Source organism: Sardina pilchardus, chromosome 22, assembly GCF_963854185.1.
Source record: "Sardina pilchardus chromosome 22, fSarPil1.1, whole genome shotgun sequence".
Lineage (NCBI taxonomy): Eukaryota > Metazoa > Chordata > Actinopteri > Clupeiformes > Clupeidae > Sardina > Sardina pilchardus.
This window is the reverse complement of record NC_085015.1, coordinates 12,639,873-12,664,872: the sequence shown is the minus strand read 5'-3', so window position 1 is coordinate 12,664,872 and position 25,000 is coordinate 12,639,873. Positions and strand designations below refer to the sequence as shown.

Genomic DNA, 25,000 nt, shown 5'->3' with positions numbered 1-25,000 from the left:
AACGTGCCTAATCATTGCAAAGGTTTGTGTTTAAAACAAATAGGGCAAGACGGGCAATTCATTCGCTTCAAATAGTGTTTTGACTACAATTTGACAACTTGACTCTTAATGTTTTAGTTAAAAAAAAAAAAAACACTATTACAGTGATGTAGTTGGAATGTGGTGCAGGCAGGGCCCTATCTTGTGAATGGTGCTAGGCTGTCAAGTACAGACTCAGACTCAGACTCACACCCTAAACACATTGCACCTCACACCTCACGCTGTCTGTCTTAGAGATGACATTAACATCTGAACTAACGTGTGTTTAACATCTGTACTAACGTGTGAAGTACACTGTACTAGACCCTTAATTAACAAATGGCTTATGACCACTTACACACAATACACCTAAGAATGATTAAATCAGAGGGACAGAGAGAGAGTGAGAAAGAGAGGGAGAGGGAGTGTGAGAGAGTGAGAATGAGAGAGAGAGTGATAGAGAGAGAGAGAGAGACTGACTAATCTGAACATCAGTTCCAATATATCAACTATACAAACTGTCAATATTTCTGTGTCTTGACTTTCGCATCTCCCGCATGAGGCATGAACTCAGTGACCTTTAACTGTGTCATGTGACCTAATGTGTCAGTATAGGTGACATGAATACAACACACACACACACACACACACACACACACACACGCGTGCGCGCACGCACACACACACACACACACGTGCGCGCACGCACACACACACGCAAACGCACACACAGAGAGAAAGCGAGCGAGAGACAGAGACTCTCAGTGCCAGTATGAGTTGGCAATGGCATTGTTTCTGACATGCAGGCAATGGGAGTAAAGTTCAGTGATTGCAACAGAGTACAGCCATGCAGATATGTATATCTGTATGATTCAGCTTCCCTCCCTGTCACATGAACTGGTAAACATGGGAAATGAAACTGCCTGACATGTGAAATGAAACTTTCCCTGACAAAAGTGATCTCACGGCTATATTCTACCATTAAACTGACCCTTACTGTCTTTTTGTTGTTATGACTCTCTCACACTCTGCGATGGGCCACAGAAGAGGAAGCAAGCAAACACACAGTACCAACAACTCCATCTTGTTCTCTGCACTTTAATAAGAGGACCTATCCCCAAAGATTGTCGCATGGTTTTTGGAGATGACTAGTATCATTGGCATTTGGCTACGTTTAGGCTATCGAGCACATTGACATCATAAGTAGCCTAACATAAGTGAAAACCACGTACCGCTGATTTTAGAAAGTATAAGATCATTAACAACAAGTGTTAAATTATGATGGCAAAATGATCTTATTCTCTGCCTGATGAAGGTATAACGACCGAAAGCTAGCACTCAGTAAAGCTGTTTTGCACAAAGACTTGAAGTGTGCGGATTCTTCTTTAAAATATCCTAAATTATCTTATTAAAAACAAACAAACAAACAAACAACCACAAAACAATACTTACAATGTTCATGTTGACCTCTGGATCAATGCATTTATCCTTGATTGCATGTGGCTTACTTTGAGATAAGCCACAGAACAGGAGGCCAACACACAATACCAACCACTGCATCTTCTTCACCCTGTAAGAGACAGCCGGTATACAGAACAGACTTGATGTCAAAACTCAAATCTCCCTTTATGCCACTGTAGTTAACTACTGTAACACAGCATGTGCCAGCTGGATGTTTTCATGGCCATTTGCAAAGATGTTTTCATATAAAAAGCTGTTTGTTCAGATGTACCAGGTTCTAAATGTCACCACTGTTCTGAAACATTATTTGGTGGAACATAGGCCTGTGATGGGCAAACAACACATGACTCTAATTTTGAACACTTTAAGTAGGTCATCAAAAAGATTTCTACTGTTCAATTATTATACAGCTTTCTGTCTGAGGTGGGATAGGGGGATTGTCCCACGTGACCTGCATTCCATAGATCAATATGTCTGTATTTACATTCCAAGGTTCACAGCTTTTGGAGGTAGCCTATATGAAACCGCGATAACACACTATAGGGTGTTTATCACAAAGCATGTTGAGACATATTCGTTTTGTAGGGACCATAAGGGTTTCAAAAGTAGCCTATTTTTCAACAATCATCTAAGCAGTCTGCACATTAAATATGGTTCAAGATGTTAAAGCATGTGGTTTCTCTTAACACTCAGGCAACATTAACAAATGTGTCATATCGTGTTAGTAAGCAGGCAAAGCCATGTGCAACAATGTTGCGTGGCGAAATGTTTACACGGCATAATTTAAGCACCAGTGTTAACAAGGCAGGCTATCCAAAAAACAACACAGTTTGTCCCTGAAACTTTGTATCATACAGGCTTACAGTTGCATAGGCTACACGTTTTACACTAACAAAGTGGAAGAGATCAGATCGCTAACGCGACAAGGTTATTTGGGTTCATCTGATTTTCGATAATTGCATTAGAAATTAACTTAAAGCAGAATAAGTAATTCAATGTATACACTTACCCAACAGAGTTGCTTGAGTGCTACTTCCTAACCGCGAGCACAAATAGTCATGCGGTCACCTACGTAAAACACGTAGATACACGTCAGAATCCGTATGATAATGAGATGTGTTTACAGTTTGCTGCAAGAATGAAACAGGGTGATGTGCTTTGATCAACTTGATTGATCAAATGAATGCTTGCAATCATTGGCCTATAGGCAAAATGATAAATGTGTAATTAAACGTGTCCTCTTCACTGTAAGATCACAAGATTGTCATATGTTGATTTTGGAGATGCTAGTGAGCTGTGTGTCATTGGCATTCGTTTGGCTCGTAAATTGGGAAACATAAATAAGCACATTGTCATCATAAGTATATGTAGACTAACTTGGTTTGTCTCTGCCCTAAGGTTAGTCTGGCTGATATTTAGGCACCTGTTGCATAGCCTAGGCTACTGACGTTAAAATAAATTAGCCTATGTTAATGATGTCTTCAGGTCCATTGATATAGGGTAGGCCTGCGCTGCTAAAACACTACGCAATTATAACTGCAGTTGATGTTTCAAAACTGCTATGCACATTCAGTCGACAAAGAGAATGGAAGGTTTTTGGTCGGCCAACTTAATTACTGCCTTTCATAACTCTTAAAGGGGCAAACACGTACGCGAATTCAAACAGCCTGTGGAGGAGCCAGTGCTGTAGTAGTTTGATAACACAAGTTGTACTCTGTATCCATTCTTTGCTAATTGAAACAATGTCGCGTGTTCTGATCGTAGGGGCTGGCCTCACTGGTAGCGTGTGCGCTTGTCTGCTTCGGAGAGAAATGCCACAAAAAATAAAACTTGTCGTCTGGGATAAATCTCGTGGAGCAGGTCAGCAGCAAAATTGATGTTAGCTAGCTATCATATCTTATGTAGCCTGTGCAGGTAGCTGCTATCTCCTACGCTTGCTTACACAACCGGGATAGCCAGAGACAGCTAGCTGTATGAAACAATGGTGCATTTTGATTGTCTGCACCATACAAAAACCAACGGTGCGTTGTTTTTCTTGTGTTTTACAACGGGGGCTAACTAGCTAGCAGGTCAGCTAACTGGTAAGGCTCTCTGTGGTTGCCTGTCAGTTGTGACATTACCAGGGTTTTGTATCTTGCAAGTCATCTTCCAGTTCGTTTGGCATCCCTATAAGATTAAATAGCCCATGTTAATGCCAGCCATCGCATGGGCGTCTAAACAGGGTACGAGTAGTTTGAGGCTTGTGCAGGACGTGACACTTTCCCTTGTCATTTGAAACTTAGTAGCCGCCGGCCAACTTTTGCTAAGTCAACTCAGGACAAGGTGACACAGTGGCTACTTTATAATACAGTAGTAGCCTACAGTACACTCCCAGACGAGGTGCCTCAAGCAGACACTGGCACGCGAGACAGAGGCAGTTACAGCTCAGCTGTGATGTAATTTCAAGTTTAGCTGTCTCCTGAGACACTGACCTACTTGATAGGAAATTCTGCTCGGTGCTACATCACAATGTACACACCAGTGGTGTTCACTTGTTTTGCAGGGGGTCGAATGTCAACGAGCAGAAGTCCCACAGATTCTGCCTGCACAGTGGATCTGGGGGCCCAGTATATTACATCCACGCCTCACTACGCGCGGATACACCAGAGGTAGCCCATTCATACTGGCTCAACCACATCATCCCATCCCTTGAATTTTCCCTTGGGGATCAATAAAGTATCTATCTATCTATCTATCTATCTATCTATCTATCTATCTATCTATCTATTCACACCCTCCCTTAGTCTGTCACATACAGTAGGCCTACTGTAGTTTGTGTCGTTTCCAGTATCAGTCTGTGTCTTTTTGTGTTGTATTTACTGAAGGATTGTCAGGGTAAAGCGATGGTGATTGAATTATACCAGTTGTTAAAACTAGTTAATACCTTTTTACAGTACCATTTCCAGTGATGTACACCATAGCAGTAAGCATTGTCAAAAGGTTAAATGTTTACATGTGCAGCTATTGTTTGTTTGTTGCTGTTACCGAGTAAAGTTGCTGTTGTTTGTCTCATTTGTTTTTACAATAAACTCCTCAGAACTAACGGTTTGTTTCTCCCTGGCAGTTTCTACGAGGAGCTGTTGGCCCATGGTGTATTATCCCCTCTGGTCACTTCAGTGGAGGGAATGATGTCGCGGGAGGAGGGCCTGACAAACTATGTGACGCCAAAGGGAGTCTCTTCCATAGTCAAACATTACCTCAAAGAATCAGGTAAGTGGTAGGGCTTTGTGTTGGGGTAAACCATCTTGTATTGATAGTTTTTTTTTTTAATTGATCGCATCTTGTATTGACAAAACTCTCCTTCTATTTCCTCTGACTGACATACTGGCACATGGTTTGAGAAATACGCTGGTCCTAGTTATTATCATTTCCCTTCAGTAAGTGGAAGTTTCTGTCTGGTTGTCTCCTCTTGTCATCTCATCTGCATGGTGTAGACAAGCACAGTCCTATCCTCTGACTCTGAAGTGGTCAGTCGACGGAGACTGAAGCTCATGTCTGTCTCTAGTTTGTCTCTTAAAGATGACACAGAATGGATGAAAGTAGTACTTGGCCCTGTTCTCTGGTTTTGGGTATGCAACTTTTGTTTGTCAAAAACATGCTCAGATATTATTTTACAAGCTCATTCAGGCAGCAACTGTGTAATTAGGCTAAGGAATAGAATGGCCCATTTTAGCAGATATTTAACACCCCCTCATGTTTATCTGGCACCCACATGAATAATTAAGTGAACTTTATTGTCTATATGATTGCCTGCCTTGCAGCCAAAGACTGGTATTAGGCTACTACAATTAGGCTACTACAGCAACTTCTACCTGAATCTCCAACTTTAAGTGGTAAGGTAAAGTGTTGTCTTCGTTCAGACTCTCACATGTTTTAGTGGTCATTTCATAGTCCAAGATTTGTGTTTCTGGTCCACTGTTGCTTTGTGGCATGCACCAAACTCTCCTTATTCAACAGAGTCAAGGTTACAGTTATGGTATTGTTATGCTTTTGTCCAAAGCAACATACAAATAATAATAAAAGGTAAAGGTAAAATCATTTTTCCATTCTGTGTTATCTATAAGATGTCAGGGCTTATTCACAACACAGATCTGTTATTCTCTCTTTACACCCGCTCATTGTCCGTTAATAAGAGGAGGGCTTTGCATGTGTTAATGACTGTGTTCACATGTCTGCAAATGGCTTGATATAGGTAAGGGATAGTGGATGACATGCTCTTCAGGAAACAGAAAATAATGTAGATTTGACCATAAACACAATTATCAAAAGTTAATTGACATTAACTGTATAGAGCGACATAATAGGAAATTCAACACAGCGGTGGTATAATGTATAATTATTACTAATGTAAGGCCATGAGCTTTTTGCCATTTGATTTGTTTGTAGCTATCCTCAGTCTCCATCACTTTCATATTACTTGTTAGTATTATATTCTCCAGTTTGAGGAATCTGATGAGTGTATGATTGTCTTGTAATTGAATATTAACTACTGGGCGCAGTTTGAATGCGATTACAATGAAGCAATAAATAACTCATCATAAGATTACGTGTGACAATGAAATATTGGTTTTGATTATGTTCCTCCACTTAGAAAAAAGGATGAGACGATGATCTTGCTCTAACTTCACTGCCTCGGAAAGTAATTTGATTTGATAGAAACCACGTCTTGGCCTCAATTCGATTTGCTCCTCAGATGTCTTATTTCTTTCCGCCTTTTGAACGAGCACAACGTTCGTCGTCTCCAAAAAAAAGGAATTGAGCGTTTATGGGTGCTGTGGGTCGTCGAGAGAGCTGTTTTTCTCCTCTCCTCTTGACTCCTTATGTCAGAAGTATGTTACAAGTAAACAGTTTGACATTGTCCAGAACACTCCAGCTGCAGATTCAGTCCAGCGTGGATTTTCTGTTTTCTTTTTTTTTTCCTCCTTTTTTTTCAAGCTATGTTTCTTCCCTGCGCTTTTCCTCGAGAGCGTGGGGGGAAGCTTGGCATGTGATCCAGTTGATTTATGTGTTGCTCTGATCAAGAGAGAGGTTTCAGAAGAGACATTTCATCTCACAGATGTTCAGCATTGAGGATTGTGAAGGGACTCAGCTGTGTGTTGTTCATGACTGGTGGGGATGACTCTTGGCCCTCCTTGTCGGCTCTGAACTCGTGAGGACTAGAGGAGAGGAAGAGGAGAGGGAGAGGAGAGGAGACGAGACGAGACGAGAGGAGAGGAGAGGAGAGGAGAGGAGAGGAGAGGAGAGGAGAGGAATGACTCGTGCTAATTTTCTGATGTAGTATCCAGGTTTTTTTTATTTTACTTTTGCATGAATGTGCATGGTACGAATTGAGTGAAGTTGACATCTCTTTGCTCTTGTTCTCTGGTATAGCCTTCCTTCCGTGCAGCTCAATCTGGGTGTAATTTTGGGGGATAGTTCCATCCATCCGCAAACTCATTTATAAAAAGGCTTGATCCTCATCCTTTGCATACAAACCCCAATCTCTTCTCTGTGTGATTTGGATAATTTCTTTTGTCCCATTTATTTCCCGTTCCTTTCCCTCTTTTCCTTTAATCTCTCTCTCTCTCTCTCTCTCTCTCTCTCTCTCTCTCTCTCTCTCTCTCTCTCTCCCTCTCTTTTGATCTGACCTTTCCTTTTTCTTCTCTTCTCTATCATTCTTTCTGTTCTCTCCATTTCCTTCCGCCCGTACCTCCTCTTCTCCTCCCCCTTTTTTTTTGCATCATTGCCAACTCTGCGCCTCCGCACCCAAGCAGGAGCAGAGGTGTTCTTCGACCGCCACGTCACGCACGTCTACCGGAGAGGTGCATGCTGGGAAGTGCGTCGCAAGGACGGCGAGCCCGAGCTCTTTGACGCCGTGGTCCTCACCATGCCGGTCCCACAGATACTGCAGCTGCAAGGGGACGTGGGCTCCTGTGAGTACAAATACATACACACACACACACACACACACACATGCACGCTCACACACACACACACACACACACACACACACACACACACACACACACACACACGTGCGCTCACACATGTATGCAGATACATACAGTACACACACACACACACACATCGGGTGTGGGGGAAAAAGCGCAAGTATACATACTTACTTTCACACACAAGCAATACATATGCTCAAACATACACAAATGTATGCAGACACGCATACACACACATACAAATTACACACACATACACACTACACACACATACACACAAGCACAAATATACATACTTACACACACAAGCAGTAACACATACTGTATGCTCAAACATACACAAATGTATGCAGACACACATACACACACATACACATTACACACACATACACACAAGCACAAATATACATACTTACACACACAAGCAGTAACACATATGCTCAAACATACACAATGGTATGCAGACACACACACACACACACACACACACACACATACACGCACATACATGCACACCATGTTGTACACTGTGGCTGACTAAGCATATTTCTGAAGATTGTTTTTGCAATTTGCAAATCATAAATCTTTCCAGCTGTCTGGTGACAATCACAGAGAAGCTCGGTCTAAATACGAGTGGGAACAATTAGCGCGTTTTTTAAAGCGTTTGAAATTTCAGAACTAACCCGCTGCTTGGTGAAGGTGGAGCTCAGTGGAGTGGTGGGTGCCATTCCAAGCAGAAAGCTCTAGAACATTCGGGGATGCTTTGCTCTTGGTGTGTTTAAGTTTAGAAGGACTGCCAGTCTTGTTGGCATGACTCTCGCCACAACAAATGCAAAAAAAAAGAAGATGAATCGTCCCCAGATGTGAATGCTCAGCATAAGGTGCCAAACTCCAAACTCTTGTCTGGACCTGTAAGACAAAAGCTATTATTCCTAGAAACAAAAGAAATACGACTTATAAAAAGAGAGGATTGGCCAAAACTTTATTTCCAGATAACTTTATTTCCAAAAAAACAGAGGAAGTCAAGTTTTCCTCTGCGAAAGCTATTACAAGAACAGAACATATTAAAAAGAAATGGAGAAAGTGACCTTTAGCCCTACAAGCTAATCATTTTTTCCAGTATGTAACTACGTATTACTAAAAGCACAGAGAAGTCAAGTCAGGCTTTATCACATTACCTGTAATTATATTACTACAGCCATAAATATACCTCTCTCACTCACCACTAGGTTGATAAATGTCTCAAAATATACCAGGAAGTAGCTGTGGCCCGAGAGGCTGCTGTGTCAGTACCACATTCAGGTCCAATTGCCCACAGGGACCGGTTTAGAATCCAACCTGAGGTAATTTACCGATCCCCCCCCCCTTCTTTCTCCACCCCCTCTCTCTCACTCCTTCTCTCTCTCCCCCTCTCTCTCCGTTCGCCTCCTGTCAGTCCTATTCATCTGAATAAAGGCAAAATGCACAAAAATATACATAACATGCCAGGCCACAGCGATATAAAGTCAGCTCTGCTTTTTTTGTAATTCCCTTTTTATTTACAGTTTTTGGACAGTCGATACGTGGAGGAGTGATCCTTAGTCATGATGAGATGTGATAGGAGAGTGCATGTACATCAAAAATGGAACATGCCTCTCAAGATGTCCGTCCTGGTCGGATCGTATATCCATTTGATCTTTCCTCTGATGTAGGCAGTCTACATAAGATTGTCAGCCAGATGCATTTCATCATCAAAACTCGCCAGTACCAGCAGTGTGTTTGACACACGAGAGGCAGTCGGCCGAGTTGTGTGTCTCAGTCGGTAGTGAATTACACAGTCGGCGAACATGGAGGACACAGGACCTTGTGTGTGTGTGTGTGTGTGTGTGTGTGTGTGTGTGTGTGTGTGTGTGTGTGTGTGTGTGTGTGTGTGTGCGCGCGCCTTCACACGTGTGTTAAATGCGCCATCTCTACATTTTAAATGCTCGGGGGCCAGTGTTGCCCCTATCCAAATGGACATAGCAGAGTTTGTGTGTGTGTGTGTGTGTGTGTGTGTGTGTGTGTGTGTGTGTGTGTGTGTGTGTGTGTGTGTGTGTGTGTGTGTGTGTCTGTGTAATAGTCCCTTTCCCTTTCCGTGTGTGTGTGTGTAAAACGTCTCTTTCCCCTTTCCTGTTTATTTATTTATTGAAATGATAAAGCAGCGTCCTGGTGGACTTGTATGGAAATGCGATGCGTACGGGTAGTTAGCGAGGCCTCTGGGGCCGTGTGGGTTTCTGGGAAAACCGGTGAATAATGCACGTGTGGAGAGGAAGCCGTCGTGTTCAGGAGCAGAGGAGGAGGAGGAGGAGGAGGAGGAGGAAGAAAAGTGGAGAGGAAAAAAGAAGGGGGGGGGCGGGGGTATGCGATTCTGAACCTCAGAATGAGAGGGCAGAGGGAGAAATGCGATGAGACAGCTGGAAACGCCAACGGAATTGCAATGTGCGACTACATGCTTGTGTGTGTGTGTGTGTGTGTGTGTGTGTGTGTGTATGTGTATGTCTGTGTCTGTCTGTCTACTTGCTGTGTGTGTGAGAGTGTGTGAGTGGTACATTTATGTGTTAAGTGCATGGATGTGTCTTCGTCTGTGCATGGGTAAAATGTGTGTGTGTGTGTGTGTGCGCCTGTGTGCGTGTGTGTATGCACCTGTGTGTGTGTGTGCCTTTATGTGTGTGTGTGTGTGTGTTTGTGTGTGTACGCGTGTGTGTGCGCCTGGGTGTGTGTGCGTGTGTGCCTGTGCTGGAGTGTAAAGGGTAAGTGTCTGTAGCGGACCGCATCTGTCTAAGCGGTTTCAGTGTCACGCACAGCACAGGAGAATTGGGCCACAGTCGGACGGGTTTCCATGGATGCTGTCTCCGTGGCAGCTGAAAAATTCATCTGAAGGCACCCAGATGGAGCTGGAGTCGTGTGAACATCATCACTGTGTGTGTGTGTGTGTGTGTCTGTGTGTGTCTGTCACACACAGACACACACAGACACACACAGACACACAGTCTGTATGTGTCTGTGTGTGTGTGTCTGTGTGTGTCTGTGTCTCTGTGTGTGTGTGTGTGTGTGTGTGTGTGTGTGTGTGTGTGTGGACTTGTTTTATTAATTGACCGTGGCTGTGCCATGTCACGATGCACTTCAAAACTCAGCCCATCATTCAGACACTAAAACACAGGTCGTCATGAAATTGGTAAATGCAGAAAGTGCCACATTTATGTAGTGCTGTCCTACTCTTGAGTAGTACTCAAAGGTGCTTAACATTTCATGCTCTACATCAGTCTGGCTATGGAGGAGGCCACGGTGCCATGTGCTGGCATTGGGAGCCGTTAAAGGCTACATCCGCACACTAGGCTATTCTGTTCGATGTTTCATTTTTACATTGCATGTCAAATGCAATGTACTGTTATCCCTGTTCTTCTTATCTTTATTATTCTGCTTCCGACCAAAATCAAACATCAAAGGCTCTAGAACCACTGAACCGTTTGACGTCATTCAAGCACTCATACACAGGTCTTGTAACGGAGATTTGTTCTATGTATTTTTCACATTTGTGAACTTTATACTTTTTGAGATATTTACGATAAAAAAGTTTAAAATTCCCATAGAGTTTACATTGAGACCCTTTGGCGGCAAAGACTAATTGTTACGTCAGTGCTCAGCTGTCAGTAATCAAGGATCTCTGAGTCTGATCCAAAGCTCCGCTTTAACCCTCTCTGACCAAAGCCATGGCATCACCGCTGCGCTAAACCAGGCTAAACGTGAATGTTACGTTACGTCTACAGCTGTGAAAACATTCTACTTTGCCACTGTAATCCAGGACGTTGTCGTCTTGTCTCCTGTTAGGCTACTCCTTACTTGATTTGTTTATATCGTTACAGTAGCCTAACCGGTTTGCTCTCGGTAACGTTATCAACAGCTAAAGACAATCTAACCTAACGTCAATGTAAACACTGTATTTAGCTAACGACAACCAAACTTGCTCCAGGCTAACGTTTAACGTCGGGGTAGGCTGCAAGGCGAACAGGGTTTAGCAAGCTAGTCGTTAGACTTGCCAGCCAGGCAATCATTTAAAGCTTTCGGTATCATTCACAAATTAAAAACCTAAGCTTATTGTACATTCCTATTAGGACAATCACGCACCTGAACACACTTCGAAGAACATACTAGCTCATCCTGTAAAATGTGTAGCCTACATAAAATATCCTACTGTAAGCTAACGTTACATTTGCTAGATATCCTACCTGTTGCTGCATCATCGTTAATTGGCGTTGTTTGAGAATGAGATTGTATTCCGTATTCCATCATGCCTACTTTTAACCTGCATTAGTGTAGATATGAAGGCTATAAGCTATCCTACCAGTCGTTTCACTACTAAAGTGTCAGCTCTTGCAACTCGTTTGAAGTTGGCAACTTCATTTCAGTCTTTTCAAATTCTAATAAATGAAGAGTTATTTTCCAAAATAGCCTATATCCACATTTTGATGCATTTTCATAAATCACTTTTTAAATGTGACTTTCCAAGTAATTTCAGTGGAACTGTAATTGGGTTATTGTTATTTATCTATTCGTCTGTGTAGCCTAGTTGTCTTTTTAACTATAGGCCTAATACAATGATGTCAGTAACCTTTTTGCATTTACATGCAATGGTAATTCCTTCCATGGAATTACATTTTCTAGTTTTTAAATACACTCTCTGTCCACCACAATACTGTTTGCAGTTTCCAAATATTGTCTGCCCGGGACACCGTTGTAAAATGCAGACAACATTTTCTAATCGTTTCGTTTCAGGACCTGAAAACGCAGTAGAGTAGTAGTGTAGAACAAAAGTGTTAATAAGCACATTGCATTAACTTCGTGAAATTTACACTTTAAATTCAAACAGAAATGGAACAGTGTGGAAGTGCCGCACTCAAGTGCCGCACTCACTGAGAGAAACATTTGAGAACAGATAGGTGATTGTTGTCAATTCCTAGGAAGCCTGTGCTGATGAAATTGACATAATCACTGACTGAGTTTGGATATCCAAAATCACTGCTAAGTGTAATAAATGCAAGGATATCCGTGCAGCTGTCGACATCCATTACTTCAACATGTCTCATGTCACAGAAATACTCCTTAAAAGATGCTGACAATTCAATATATAAGGCGCATTAATACATGTGACAGTCATGCTCGCACTTGCACCAAATCAAACATTTGAAAACGTCACCCATAATGTAAAAAGATCGTTTTTAACTCCGTAGCAAACTGTTCTTCGCTTACGATCGAGCCACAGGGGTTTGGGTACGAACATGAGGAGGAGGCCAATGGTTCCAGTGTGGGGTAGAGAAGGCTAGGTTTAGTTCTGTAAGGGCCCCCATTTGATGGGAGTTTTCTGTCAAACCCCATGCTTTTAAAAGCCACTTCAATAAGACGCGGATTTGCGGACTCATTTGAGAAATGTGCTTGTCGTGGCTGCACCATTTTTTATTTATTTATTTTTTTACTCTTTTTGACTGAGAGAACCCCCAGCCCATAAAATTGTAAGTTTTTCTTCTCTTGGGTCCCATACTGGAGCAATTTAAGCAAATTCCTTTGAACCCCCCCCCCCCCCCCATCCACAAACACACACACACACACACACACACACACACACACACACAGCCTTACCCTCAGTACACACTGCTTTGTCATATACAGTATAGTCAACATAGGCATTTCCAGACATTCCCTACAAAGCCTTTGTGCCTTTGTAGCACCGCCACGGTCCAATTCAACTGCCACAAATACCCATTACACCCAGTGTCCCATTAAGTCACATCACATCCATATTACTTTGTTTTTGCTGACATGTCTTTTGACACCATATGTTATTAAAATCTCCAAAAAAGTCACTTCAACTTTTCGGGGGCTACATATAGATTTTTTGTCAAAGCAGAGAAGAGCCCAGAGAACCAATGGAATTCAAATAATATTCGCTACATTTAGTTTTTCTAAAAAAAAGTAAAAGTTGCATTCATTCAGGAAGGCCCTGTTTTATGATGTTGGTACATTTTTTAAAATCACTTTGTCTCTTCCAGTCTTGCAACATTTTTGCCAGGCTTTGTTCAACCCAGCTGTAAGAGGCTTAATGACATTTTCTTTTATGGAATTGATTACAGCTCAGTTAAATAGACATAATGTGTATCTATGAATGACATACATCATCTTGTTAAAATGTAGAAGATCAGATAAATTACTATTGACCTATTTCACACTCATGCATATATTTATACATATATTACATACATGCATACATACCAAAAGCTGAAAATATTTTCTATTTATATTTACAAGTCGATGTAAATATTCAGTCACTAAAGTTGATATGGTCAATCTGCCTGCCTGCCTGCCTTGCGATCGTGTAGTACCGGTGTCCGTCCAGCGGGGGGCAGCAGGCAGGTGCTGGCCGCGGTCACTTGCGCATCGAACTGCGATGCAATCTGGAAATAATTTAAAGCGATTCAAGCAACAGAAAAACCCCCGCACGCTGCTGACTTCCTGTTCCACTCCGCTTCCCTTAACCCCCCCTGGAACCCTTCTCGTTGTACGTTTGACCCAAGCGCTATTCTCTCCAGACTGGGATACACAACGCCGCCACCGCCACCAGATAATGGCGCTGGACTGGGGTTCGTCCTCCCTCTCATGGTGTTGCAGCGAATTGATACTGCGACACTCGAATCAATTTATCCCAAAATCAATTGTGTGACTTTGTATGTGTGTGTGTGTGTGTGTGTGTGTGTGTTTGAGAGAGAGAGAGAGAGACTGTGTGACTGTATGTGTCTGTATTTTAAATCTATGTGAATATGTCCACGTATGACCAATCTACACATCTTACTCTTGTCAATGAAGACGTTGCATTATTCATTAACATCACATAATAGCTATATTCAGCAACTAACGTTAACCAGCTGGATTACGATTGCATGTATGAACATTATATTTTCTGAAGAAACTTTACAAAAGGGAACCTATTTCTTCACAATTCATGCTCTTTCTCATTTCCCCCACTTTACTTTGCTCTCAGTCTCTCATCCACTTTTTCAGCGGGCGATCTTGCCAAACTTTGTAGATTCATCTGATCTCCGTAACATTATTTTATAAAAGGAGACAAAAGCCTCAGAAGTACCTTGAACGCGGGCTCTACTGGGATCAGTCTGTTTGGCAATACATCTAACGTGCGCCGAGTCTTTTGTTGTATACTAAATCTGAGAACACTTTAATGTCCTCTTTACTTTCGCCATTGCTGTGCTATGTGGACACAGGTTACAAACGCTTCGGTTTCACGAGGCTTTGAGCAAGAGGGGGATGCTTCTGTGCATTTTAAATGGCAGTTGTATCACACAGGAAATAGCCCTGGAGATGAGAGTTATGTAGGAGGACGTGTTGACGGTCCAGACAGAAGATATCACGCAGATGTTAATCAATGAGTTAAACTTTCTTTTTTATTTTCTTAAACTTTCTTTTTGTTTGAAGATCCTTTTATGTCTCCCGATGCATATCTAACATCTGACTCAAGCTGTTTCCCGAAGTCGTACACGGTAACCTCCAGGAGAGCCGAGGATGCACCAGGAAAAATCCACCGTGAGATATATCATTAGTCTTGGCTCCGACGCCAAGCCCAACACGAGGAGAGGAGGAACGAACGAAACACGGCGCTGCTTGAATTTCCGTGGAAACCACATGTGCTGGGGGGGGGGGCACATCTGTGTCGGGAACAAGCTCGTCGCTATCACGTCACGAACTGCACCGGACCACACCGCACAGCACCACCTTACACCGCACCACACCACACCACCACCCCACCACACCACCACCCCACCCCACACCGAACCACACTGCACAGCACCACCTTACACCGCACCACCACGCACCGCACACCACACCACACCACCATCTCACACCGCACCACACCACACCACTATCTCACCACACCACCACCCCACCCCACACCGAACCACATTGCACTACACCGCACCGCACCGCACACCAGCACACACCACCCCACCCCGCAACACAACGCACAGCACACCACCACCTCACACCGCACCACCCTCTGCCACCCCCTCACCTCAACCCCACCCAGATTTCAGCGGGGGCTATTAGAGGAAGGTCCAGGACAATGCCAGCTGGCCGAGGGCACGGGAGGTCACTCGCTTTCCCCGCTCCTTCATCCATCACGTTTCAAAATGGGGGAAGAGGGGACGAGGGGGGGGTTAGGGAATGTGTGCGTGTTGAGGGGGGGGGGGGGGGGGTGTGGAGGTGGATGGGCAGCAATCCTGTTTCACCTCTCCTTTCTGGTGTGTGTGAGTGTGTGTGAGAGAGAGAGTGTGTATAAGTGTGTGTGTGTGTGTGTGTGTGTGTGTGTGTGTGTGTGTGTGTGTGTGTGTGTGTGTGTGTGTGTGGAGAGAGAGAGAGAGAGAGAGAGAGTGTATAAGTGTGTGTGTGTGTGGAGAGAGAGTGTGTGTGTGTGTGTGTGGAGAGAGAGGATGGAGAGGAAGAATGCAGAAGCAGCCGATTATGTAATCTAGAGGTCACTCTGCACTTGGAACCTTTTGCATAAAACCACCCCCCCCCCCCCACACACACACACACACACACACACACACACACACACACAGTGTATTGCTGTCGCGCGGCCAAGCCCATGGCAACTCGCCCATCCGAGGTTGCTGAATCAGACTTGTGGTTCTTTTTTTTTCTCTTTCTTTCTTTCTTTTTTTCTTTTTTTTCTAGAAAAAAAAATATGTCACAGGATAGCGGTTTCATTTGCAGTGTTTAAGGAGAAACAAAAGACCATATACCCGTGAAGGTTTTTTTTTTTTTTTTTTGCATAGCTTCCACGTTTTTACCTACCGGGAATGTTTATAATTTCCACAGCATATGAGGTGTGCTGTATATGTGCTCATACATACATACATTCATTCATACATGCATACATACATTGCATACATCCGTGGTTCTGGAATCAGGAAAGTATTCCGTATACATTCTGAGGTCGAGGAGTTCCGGAAGGTGGGTTGGGAGTGGAGTGGGGCATGTGAAGGGGGGGTAGGGGGGGGAGGAGGTGGAGTTGGGGTGGGGTGGGGCCAAGGGGGCAGCGAACGTTCTGAGAGTGTAGACAGTATGGCGGCCGCCATGCTAACGAGAAGACCGTGGCTAGCTGGCCATTCCATTGAATCCTATGGGGCGTAAGCGCCACTTTGACATCAAATTACGTTAGAGCTGAAGCGTTTTAAGCCTTTATATGAACATTTTCTATTGTCGGGGTACATACTACATTGTGAAATTGACATAATAATCTCGTAACTGTCTTATCGGCTGAGTAATTAACGTTTTTCGAAAGTCAATGCTAAAGTGTTAAAGGCGCATGCGTCCAGCGAAAGTAAAGCGTCGCCATAGGTCAGACTCGGTCAGACTACGTGCCTACGTCACATGTACGACATCTGAGCCTGCGCAGGAGACCTATGACGGAATAAGAAGACCTAAAAAAAACGTTGAAATTTGCTTCCTCGGTCTCTGCTGCCGTCTAGGTGATAGCTCTGTCCATATCTTTTACTGTCTATGGGTGGGGCATGTGAAGGGGGGGGAGGAGGTGGAGTTGGGGTGGGGTGGGGCATGTGAAGGGGGGGAGGCGGGGGGAGTGGAGTTGGGGTGGGGTGGGGCATGTGAAGGGGGGGGGGGCGGGGGGAGTGGAGTTGGGGTGGGGGAATTATTGATTCTAATGGGAGTTCAGGAGGCCCCTCCTCAGCATCTGGTATATCTTGGCCTCCTTGCCACTGGCTCCATGTGTGCTGGGGCTGGAAGTGGAGGGGTGTTCAGATGTGTGTGTGTGTGTGTGTGTGTGTGTGTGTGTGTGTGTGTGTGTGTGTGTGTGTGTGTGTGTGTGTGTGTGTGTGTGTGTGTGTGTGTGTGTGTGTGTGTGTGTGTGTGTGTGTGTGTGTGTGTGTGTGTGTGTGTGTGTGTGTGTGTGTGTGTGTGTGTGTGTGAGGGGGATTTTAGCGAGGAAAGAGCAGAGGCCATGTATCATTTGTGAAAGATGAATGAATGGAGAGAGTACTGGTGGGGGCCAAGATTGGCCAGATGTAAATCAGTGCGGTTCCTCTCTGCTTATTTGCCCTCATAGCACCCCTTCACCCCCCCCCCCCCCCCCAACCAGCCCCCTCCCCATGGTTCTCAACCCCCCCCCCCTTTCCCTTACTCCCCCCCCCCCCCCCCCCAAATCATGACCACTCCCTCTTCCTTGCCATCTCTCGCAGAGCTCTGCTTATAGGAACATTTTGGGTCAGCGGTTTCCCTGGGACCCTGAAGCGGAGAGGGGTAGAGGGAGGTAGAGAGAGAGAGAAAGGGAGAGAGAGAGAGAGAGAGTGTGGGGTGATGTGTGCAGGGCAGTTGGCCAATGCCAATCCCAGAACTCAAATGCAGGCCCCATTACAGTCAACTCAATTCCTTCACAAAGTTCTGTTTTTGGTCTTGGAGTGCTGCCCCCACCCCTCACCTTCCTTCCCCTCACCCCACCCCACCTCACCCTCTTTATTCTTTCATACTTTGTCACACAATCCATCACTCCCTACCGCTTTCCATATTTCTCTTAAGCATTTGGATGTTGTTCGTCATTTAGTGAAATGTCTGTTATTTGGACTCATGTTGGCTAAAAAGGTCTCTTTTCATTGACATCGAGTTGCAGCTAGTTTGCCAGAAATGAACTTGAGAGAGGCGAGAATGTCGATTTGGCAAGGGGTTGGCAGGAGTCATTTTTCACTTAAAATGACATAAGAGGTTCAAGCTTTTTCCTCTTCCTCTTTTCCTCTTTGTTGAAGCCTCTGTTCTGAAGGTCTGCTGTGGTGACCCCAAGCTTTGACCATTCGAGTCGCCAGAACCAAACCGCTCCTGGTCAGGGGCACTGAACAGCCACAGGCCACACACACACACACACACACACACACTTTCTCTTTCTATCTATCTTCCTCTCATACACTCACACACCACACAGACACACACACACACACACACACACACACACACTTTCTCTTTCTATCTCTTTCTTTCATACACTCACATGCCACACACACACAGATGCACACATAGACATACACACACACACACACTTTCTCTTTCTATCTCTCTCTTTCTCTCATGCACTCACACACCACACGCATACACATACTGTACACACAAATACACTTTCTCTTTCTTTCTTTCTCTCTCCCACACACACACAAACACACACACACACACACACACACACATATAGATGCACGGCCACACAAACACGGATGAGCATTCAAAATGTTTTTTCTCTGCCTCTCACACAAGCACAAGTGAAACCACACTCTCTCACTCATACACCCCCAGGCACACACGCACACACACACACACACACATACACACGCACACACACCGAAATATCATAGCCATACTGGGCCCCATCCAAAAAAAAAAGCCTGAAAAAAAAAAACCCGCCAAAAAAATAACCTAAGGAACAGCTCATAGCGCAACTTCTGCTTTCCAAGAGCCGGCCGGTTTTCTTCTCCTCTCCTGGAGCACGTTGGCACGGGCCCAGGCTCCTCGTATCTCCAGCCCGCGTCCCGGCAACCATAGCATGCAACCGTAATGGACAACAGGTGTTTGAGACACGGTCCCCCGCTCCGCTCCGCTCCGCGCAAGTGCCAAAGGGGGGGCTGCTGCTGCGTTGGTTTGAATGCGTTATAAAATTGCAATCAGATAGAAAACTTCACTTCCAGTTTGGCGAGCGCCACGCGAACATGCACGAGGAACTGCTATTTTTCTTTTGTGAGACGGACAGAAAGAAGGAGAGACCTCAAAAGAGGAACTGGTGGCTGACATCGTTGTGGCGTGTTCTTTTTCGGAGAGAGCGCTTGTGCGTGCCATTGTTAAAAAAAAAAAAAAAAAAAAGGGCCTGTTTAGTATTGTAATAGTGATTTGCTGTTTGTTTTTGTTATGTAAGAATATGTATATGTATGTGTTACTATTAGGCGTATCAAGTGGCCAGATATTTGGCTTTTTTCGTTTTTTTTTTTTTGAACATTTAAGTTCCTAATGATGAGCTAGCAGAGCTTTGAGCCCAAGTCAAGTCGGAGTTTTGGCAGGCCTTTGGCTATGACCGCAATAAGCCGCCGTCAATGAGCCGAATCATCTTTTGCTGGTGAAACGCTTCCATCACAGGTCATCACCACGGTTACCACACCCTGTTTCCTCTAGCCATGGGTTTTATAATCTGTCAGGCAAATTTGTGCCTGTGATCGGAGCGTCCGGAGCGTCGGGAGCGTCCGGAGCGTCTTGCGTCCTTCCCCTCCGGCGTTCCCTGCGGCCCAGTCGGAAAGAGCCGGCCGGGTCTCTCTCTCTCTCTCTCTCTCTCTCTCTCTCTCTCTCTCTCTCTCTCTCTCTCTCTCTCTCTCTCTCTCTCTCTCGGGCGGTTCTGGAAGACGGGGAATTACGGCTCCAAGCGGTGCCGTGAATCGTGACCCGAAAAGTTTGGTCGAGCGGTGTTTACGAGCCTCGCGCAGGTTCGCTGCGTTTACGCTCCTCCGCGCCTCTGTTTGATATTTCAGGGGGTGTGTGGAGGTGTGTGTGTGTGTGTGTGTGTGAGAGGTGGGGGGAGGGGGGGGGGGAATAAGTGCTGATCTCCTCCCTCGGTGTCAGTGCACCATGCCTGGTGTATAACGTGAGCGGCATGGGCAGCCCTGGCCTTTAGAGACTCTCGCCAAACGTTAACCGTCCGTGTCGCGCGCGGGGGAATGGCGTGTACAGGAAACGAGACGTCGGTCTCGGTCACTGGTCGACTCCCTCCACGCCACTCCCCACCCGCGCCCTCCCCCAAGAGAGACCGTATGTCAGTCAGTCGCACTTTTTACGTCCCTCTGTCGTCACCGCATGAGTCGAGCAAACTTCCCAGAAACACCAAACGCTCTTTAAAGGAGAGGGCGGGGTGGGGGGGGGGGGCTCAGAGTGATTGATTTCTCCCCGGCACGATGTAAGCCAGCAAAGCAAGGGGGCAACGAGGCATATCGCTGGGGATGAATTTGCTTGAGGGAAGGAGCAGTTGGGAGCTCTCACCAGTGCAGGTCATTAGGCCCAATATTTATGTTTTGCGTTCACCTTTTTTATTTACCCCCACCTTCATCCCACCCCACTTTTGCCCCCATTCGTGGGGTTGGCCTTGATACTGTGTTGATATTGGAAAACATAATTCACCCTTCCTAATGAAATTTTAAAAACCCCTTAGTTTTGGCAGGCTCACACTCTTTTGTGGTAATCAGTGCCTCGGTCCGTGTAATTTGATTTGGGCTCTGACCTTGTGTGATTAGTAGCATAGCAATGCTATAGTTCCTTTCTTTTTTTCTAGTCTCAGGTTGCTTCTTTCTTTGCCATTTGTTCCAACAGCAACGACAACAGCAAAAAAAAAAAAAAAGATGACAATATCACATCAACCAGCAAAAAATATATAAAGATTTGTTTAGTTGGTCTTCACTTTTCTAATGGTCTTCGCTACATTTTTAAGTTCTTGGTATCGTTTTACCTACAATTCACCTCAGGCTACAGCTCATGCTTTGAAAACAATTAGCATGCCACGTTACATCATCTTCGTCCAATTGGAGGAAGTCTCTTTTTTCTTTTTTTTTGTTTTCCCTGAACAGTACGACTGTCTGGGTTTGCTGGCTTTACCGTCTGTGTGTCTGGAATGATGTAATCCCCTTTACTGTCTGCCTGATGGAGATGCTTCGCCCGCTTCCCTGGCTGTGCGAGCATCGTCCTATTTAAACGGATACTCTCTCGCCCTCTCTGTCTGCCTCTCTTCTCCCTCAGACACCCACACGCACACACACACTCGCGCGCGCACTCATACACACACACACGAGCACACACTCAGACACGCACAGTAAGCTTCAAAGGAGAACAAGTAATTTTTTTGCCTTGTTCTTACTGGGTCACTTACTCTTATATAAGCGTTGTAGGCAAGATTAGTCGAGAAAATGATACCTCGAGTTTCGTCTTATACTAAGAGCCTGGCAGCCTCTCGCTTTCCGTCGCAGACGGAGGAAAAGCATACAAGGACACTCAGCCCTCATGAATGTAGAATGCCCCCCCCCCACACACAAAAAAAAACAACTGGAGGTGAAGGTCCTCTGTGTAATATTGATGCACATTAACAAGCATTGTTGTTTTTACATTCACATGTTTGCACCTATACAGGTGATGGTGATGCATCTCTCGTAGGGCAGCAGAGCAGGTTCCCCATCCTCATAAAGCTGAGCTCATCTTAACAGTCTCTTGAAAGCTGCATAGTTGTACATCCAATTCCTGTCTCATTAGCATGGGTAAGTAATGAGATGCTCATCAGTTGATTAAACAGCTGTGAATTGAAACTGTTACCACAAATGGTACAGTATCTATATACAAACAGTCGCACCAGAGTGCACGCAAATATCAGCTTGCTCTACTCTCGTGTTCTTAAGTATACTGCTTACTCTAGTGCTGAAATGCCTCATGCTAATTAGTATTCCTTCCCCCCGACTGACATCAAGCCACCCACCTTATTCGCCCCTTATTTAATGTCACTGGAAACAACGGAGGTGGCTAGTGGTTTCATTTTCACTCGTGTAAGACGTGTTTGTTTTTCGTGCGTAGTTTGTGTCTCTCTCTTTCTTACTGTGTGGGGTAGTCTGTTCATTGATGGGGTTTGAATGTGCTGTTGATAAACTTTACAGACGGGACAGGACATCTGCACGGACTCAGCCTTAATCAGTTATGACACTAACATTTTGGAGGACGAGGATGGTGGCCTCCCTCCTCTCTCTCTCTCTCTCTCTCTCTCTCTCTCTCTCTCTCTCTCTCTCTCTCTCTATCTCTCTCTTCTTTTTCTGCATCTGTTTTAATGTGCATTTTCTTCTCTCACCATTTCATGCGAAGCCTCCTCCACTGCCCGTCTCGCCGGGTTGATTTATGGAGGGCACTCGTTACAGAGTTGGAGAACATGCCGTTGCACTTAGGGGGGGTGGGGTTGGGGGTACGAGAAGTATATGAAGTTAGCCTCGATTCCCAACACAGCACTCTACCACACTACTCTCTGCTCCAGTCTCCAGCCCCCCCCCCCCCCATCCAAAAAGAGCTGCACTAGAAATTAGAATCAGCCCCCTCTACAAATGGCGCACAGTCAATAGGATGGGAGCGCGGTCTTGCCAAAAGAGAATGAACAGCATAGCTGGAGCGAGAGATCGAGACTAGAGGCCCTCCGTCAGAGAGCTGCACAGAGGCTGTGAAAGCATCCCTGCATGGCAGAGTCTCTCTTTCTCTCCCTCCCTCTCTCTCTCTCTCTGTCTGTCTCTCTCTTTCTCTCTCTCTCTCCCTCTTACTCTCTCTCTCTCTCTCTCTCTCTCTCTCTCTCTCTCTCTCTCTCTCTCTCTTTCTCTCTCCCTCTTTCTCTGTCTATCTCTCTGTTTCTCTCTCTCTGTCTGTCTCTCTTTCTTTCTCTCTCTCTCTCTCACTCTTCCTCTCCCTCTCTCTGTCTATCTCTCTCTCTCTGTCTGTCTCTCTCTTTCTCCCTCTCCCTCTCTCTCTGTCTATCTCTCTCTCCCTATCTCTCCCTCTCTCTCTCTCTCTCTCTCTCTCTCTCTGAGCCAGTGGTAATCTCACCCCATGGCGTGCCAGTGCCGACTGCCATCTTGGGATAGCGCTCCAATCTGGGGTAAGGATTAAACGCGGAGATGAATGAAAAGAATGGGCACTAAATTGCTCCCTAAATTGGGGAGAGGACTTTTCACCAAGCCCACTTTTTTATTCTCCTCTGTGCACTGCAGATAGCGTGCGGGACACTTCACACTGCTGTGAGCTGGAAACTCTCTCTCTCTCTCTCTTTCTATCTCTCTCGGTCTTTCTCTCCCTCTCCCTCTCTCTCTCTCTCTCTCACACACACTCTATCGCTCACACGAAACACTGATGGCGATTGGACGTCGGTATTGATTCCCATCCTCAAATCTGTGCCAGGGTTTTGTTCCCTCCATCTGCTAAGCCTGCCCCGAAAAAAAAAGAACGAAAAAAGGATGGAGAAAAAAAAAAACATAAAATGGCAATCTCCGAAAATAGCTATCTCACAAAAATATACTGCGACTGATATTAAAACCTCTTGGCCAAGGCCTGAACAGCATCCAGAGAGAAGAGGGGGGGGGGGGGGGGGTTTATTCTTAGTCGTACGTGTTAAAGAAGCACTCTGGCCTGCAGTCCTATGGCAGAATATGTAGCTTTTTGTGTTCCCTGGCGGGCCAACGCTAAAGCTAAATTTAAACTGATACTGTTGTATGTGGAACACTTCACACACACACTTCACACACATTTCCAGGAGTGTCTTTCCAACAGCCCTTCACAGAGTGCGGCTACCGTCATTTCCTCATTATTAGCCGCGGCTTATACATTGATTTTGAATTTCTTCAGCTATATGAGGTTAATACACAGGGGGGGCAGTTAATATGGTATTAGTATGATTTTGTTCCTTTTAACTTGCATGAAACACTGTCCTGCGGCTTATACACAATGCGGCTAATACACCGGAAATGACTGTAGTATTAATGGATTTGGTTTTGAAAGCATTTTCAATGCTTTGCCTCGGATGCCCTATTGCCCTTTAGGTGTGAACTAGTTTGTTTGAGGGGTTTTTTTCTGAAGGAAAGTGATACTATCTGTCACATTCAACATGATCTTGGTTTTAGTCAAATCATATTGAAAATTTTACTCACTCTGGCTGCACATATCAGAGAACTTAAAAAAAAAAAATAATAAAAAAAACATTTGAAGAGTTCTTTTACAGAACACTATATCCACCATTTTAATGGAGTTTCATTTCAACATTTTTTATATGTTGTTTTCCAAATAATTTCAGTGCAACTGTAATTGGGTTATGTTTAATTGATTTATCTCTACTCAATAAAAAACAAAACAACTGTATTTTTATTGATATTACATGAAATACACAATTAAATAACATGACTTTCTAATGTTTTCAAAAATGGATTTATAGCGTTTTGGAAAAGAGCTCTTCATTTTACATATCTGTACGTCAACAAGTAATGAATAGTAAGGGTTGAACGTATATATTTAGAACGTTGTGGGCCAGGTGGCTCACTCTCCGTGGCCGTGAAAACCAGAGCGAAAAAAAAAAAAAAAAAAGCCCCATCTAGTTCAACAGACTACCTTTTGACCGCCAGCTCGAAATAGCTCCTCTGTGGATGACGTCAGCCGCGAAGCCCTCAGGTCGCTGCCCTAAATATCTGTGTTTGGTACCAAATTAAACACGAGCTATCTCTGAAATACGAAAAAAACCCACAAGTTCTACCCTCGGGTGCCCTGTTTACACCACTACCACCACCACCACCACCCCCACCCCCACCCCCACCCCTATCCTCATCCTAGAATATATTTTTGCCAACATCAGAGGAGCATCAGGAACAGCAGTTTCTCCTCTGCCTGTCACACTCCATAAAGACCTATTTTATGTCTTGTTTGTTATGTAGGAG

The 25,000-nt window shown here is 44.7% G+C and overlaps 3 protein-coding genes across 3 annotated transcripts in view; 2 read left to right on the top strand and 1 right to left on the bottom strand.

Annotated features, from left to right (window-relative positions):
* Nucleotides 1–2,555, bottom strand: part of lipf (lipase, gastric) — a 19,037-nt gene extending 16,482 nt beyond the window's left edge. The window contains exons 1-2 of the mRNA XM_062526376.1: nucleotides 2,489–2,555; nucleotides 1,471–1,588 (exon numbers count right to left, since the gene is read on the bottom strand). Of these exons, the coding sequence (XP_062382360.1) occupies nucleotides 1,471–1,578 (108 nt within the window). The 5' untranslated portion in view covers nucleotides 1,579–1,588; nucleotides 2,489–2,555. The remainder of the gene's footprint in view (nucleotides 1–1,470; nucleotides 1,589–2,488) is intronic.
* A 582-nt stretch (nucleotides 2,556–3,137) lies between these two features.
* Nucleotides 3,138–12,780, top strand: LOC134070587 (renalase-like). Its single transcript, XM_062526977.1, has 5 exons — nucleotides 3,138–3,339; nucleotides 4,022–4,127; nucleotides 4,583–4,728; nucleotides 7,272–7,430; nucleotides 12,698–12,780. The coding sequence occupies exons 1-5, from the start codon at nucleotides 3,222–3,224 to the stop codon at nucleotides 12,778–12,780; spliced, it is 612 nt and encodes a 203-aa protein (XP_062382961.1). The 5' UTR covers nucleotides 3,138–3,221.
* A 7,450-nt stretch (nucleotides 12,781–20,230) lies between these two features.
* The window catches only part of LOC134070585 (renalase-like), a 31,954-nt gene continuing 27,184 nt past the window's right edge, over nucleotides 20,231–25,000 (top strand). Inside the window, exon 1 of the mRNA XM_062526975.1 lies at nucleotides 20,231–20,329. Within this exon, the coding sequence (XP_062382959.1) occupies nucleotides 20,231–20,329 (99 nt within the window). The remainder of the gene's footprint in view (nucleotides 20,330–25,000) is intronic.